Here is a 2500-nt window from a genome sequence, read left to right as displayed (position 1 = left end):
GAACTCTCTCGCGATATCGTTTTTTGCAAAATACGCACAGCATAAGCGCATCCGTCCCCGCTTCCTGCCTGAGGATCCATCCCTGCATAGCACTCATATACATTTGTCAGGGTTTCAGGATGCTCAGGGAGAGTTGCAGAGGCGTGTTCCTTCAGCCTGGTAGACAGAATGACTGTAAATCCCGCAGTTCCAACATTTTTTTTTTCCTGGTGGATTGTTAAATTTGGGTTGTGGTGCCCGTAGATTTTCGTTATTGTGGAGCATAGGTGATGCTAAAATAGCGCTCTGTGATACCCGGAGGCAAGTTAATTTATGCACAAGACTTTCCAGTCGATTCATGTTATGCGTTGTTTGTCAGTCGTGTGTAGGCATCGTTGTTTGTCATCGTTGTTTGTCAGTCGTGTGTAAACCAAATAAGAGGAGGTACTACAACGAAATTTACTGATTATATTAATAACACAAAAAGGCCACGCAGAGAATATGACACAAATAAAGCTTCCTGTAAAGGTCATTTCTAGGATATGATAGGTCATATGAGGATAAGATAGCTTATATAATAGGATTATAGAAAATAATGAAGAAAATCTCATGTGAAAGAAGAAAGATTAAATTGCAAAAAAATATGTAAAAAACCGAGGAAATCATAAACTCTGTGTCACCATATCATGTTCGCTATATATTACGTTTTAAACATCAAATGAAAAACTGGCTTAATAATTTTGTTCGTAAGATCTTGCCATATACAGACTCATTAAGGTTTTTAGAATTGGCGGAATATGCGTAATTTTAAGGTGTTTTACCAAGCTTTCTGTATTGATATTTGTGTTATTTTTTCAGGTGCCCCGACCCATCCAGCTATAACATAAATTGCATCACTTATCGCGACCAATGCCAATATGACAGCGAATGCAAAAGGGGTCAGAAATGCTGCCTCGTGGCTGGGTGTGGCCGCATGTGCGTGCCTTTCTAATGCCTCGCAGGTAAGACGGTGCATCACAAAGGAATTTTAACGAGTATGGTATATCGAGGCAGGGTTTCGTACTTAATCGTACATAATTGTTTTTCAACGGTAACTGCTGTATCTGTTCTTAAATTGGGCTGCCACATCTTGAGATTTTTTCTATCTTGTAGAATCAACAAATGCTCTATTGAGGTAGGATTTCAGAATCGTTATAATGTTGACATACCATAATCTGGTCACGTAATTGATGTAATCTAAAAATCTTGGAATAGATTATCCTCCCTTTGGCTATCTAAATAAATACCGGATGAGCAGTATCATAAAACAAAAAAAAAGCAAATATATAATACATATTGAACAAAAAAAAGAGGTACATGATTTTTTGTTATTAAGCGATTATGTTCTGCAAAGAGCCGTTTATGCGTTGTAATTGATAAACGTTTACATTATTTTATATGATTCAGTATAACAAAAGTACATCAGCTGTATATTTTCAGTTATTTCATTTATTGATTTAATTTTAATTTTAATCATCAAAAAGTGTTAATAGTGATACCAAATACCTGTCATAATCTCTGCTGTTCTAATGATAAGGATCAAGATAATAATGATTGTAATGATAGTAATAATAATGATAATAATGATAAATATAATGATAATAATGATCATCACAAAATTCTCATAATGATCATAATCATAATAATAATAATGATAATAATAAAAATGGTACCAAAATGACACTAATGCTACTAATGATAATGGTACTAATACTAATACTAATAATGATAATAATATTGATAATGATGAGGACAATGATAATGATATAATGTTTCTGACAAAAATAATGATGAAATAATGCTACGGATGACGGTGATGATGAAATGAGTAGAGATAATAATGATATCTTTATGAATATAAATATCACTAAAGAATTATTTCTTCTATCATGCATGTACCGAGTGACGCACCATCCACTGCAAACGTCGCTATTTTCAGAAAGGCTTGATATAAGTCGTTCTATCGCAGCTTAACAAGGCCTGACGTGACCGGAGAGGAAACAGGACCTGGAGTATTTCCAAACTTTTCCTTCTAATCTTAGCGTATATTCATTATTTCCTTCCTAAAATACCGTCCGTTTCCTAGGGGCGGAAATGACCATTATTAAGGCGTCTGGTTTTCCCAAGTCTTTTGGATGTTCAGCCATAAGAGCTACGAGCCATCTTACGCAAGAATAGATTGTGGCAAATGTGGAATAAAAGTCTGGATGTGAATTAATAAATGCCTTACCTTTTAGAATTATTAATTGCCATTCTTCTTTTCACCTCCCTGACGTACAGTAACCTACGAAAAGCACACGTTATTGTACATGTGCACATATTATGCATTAACATAACATTAAATCCTAATAGAATCTCTCCTAGTTCACAGAATATTTCAGTACATATTTCAATGAACAAAATATACTACATGGCCACTGCATTAGTTATTTTCCTCCTACGATAAAAGGAACAGACTGTAATATCCATTTTATCTTCCTTA

General features: G+C 34.6%; 1 protein-coding gene across 1 annotated transcript in view; it reads left to right on the top strand.

Annotated features, from left to right (window-relative positions):
* LOC113815774 (Kallmann syndrome 1) overlaps positions 1-2500 on the top strand; it is a 24263-nt gene that overhangs the window by 21584 nt on the left and 179 nt on the right. The window contains exon 6 of the mRNA XM_070124091.1: positions 838-980. Coding sequence (XP_069980192.1) covers positions 838-970 — 133 coding nt within the window. The 3' untranslated portion in view covers positions 971-980. The remainder of the gene's footprint in view (positions 1-837; positions 981-2500) is intronic.

This window comes from Penaeus vannamei, chromosome 8 (genome assembly GCF_042767895.1).
Source record: "Penaeus vannamei isolate JL-2024 chromosome 8, ASM4276789v1, whole genome shotgun sequence".
Taxonomy (NCBI): domain Eukaryota; kingdom Metazoa; phylum Arthropoda; class Malacostraca; order Decapoda; family Penaeidae; genus Penaeus; species Penaeus vannamei.
This window is presented reverse-complemented; position numbering and strand designations above follow the sequence as displayed.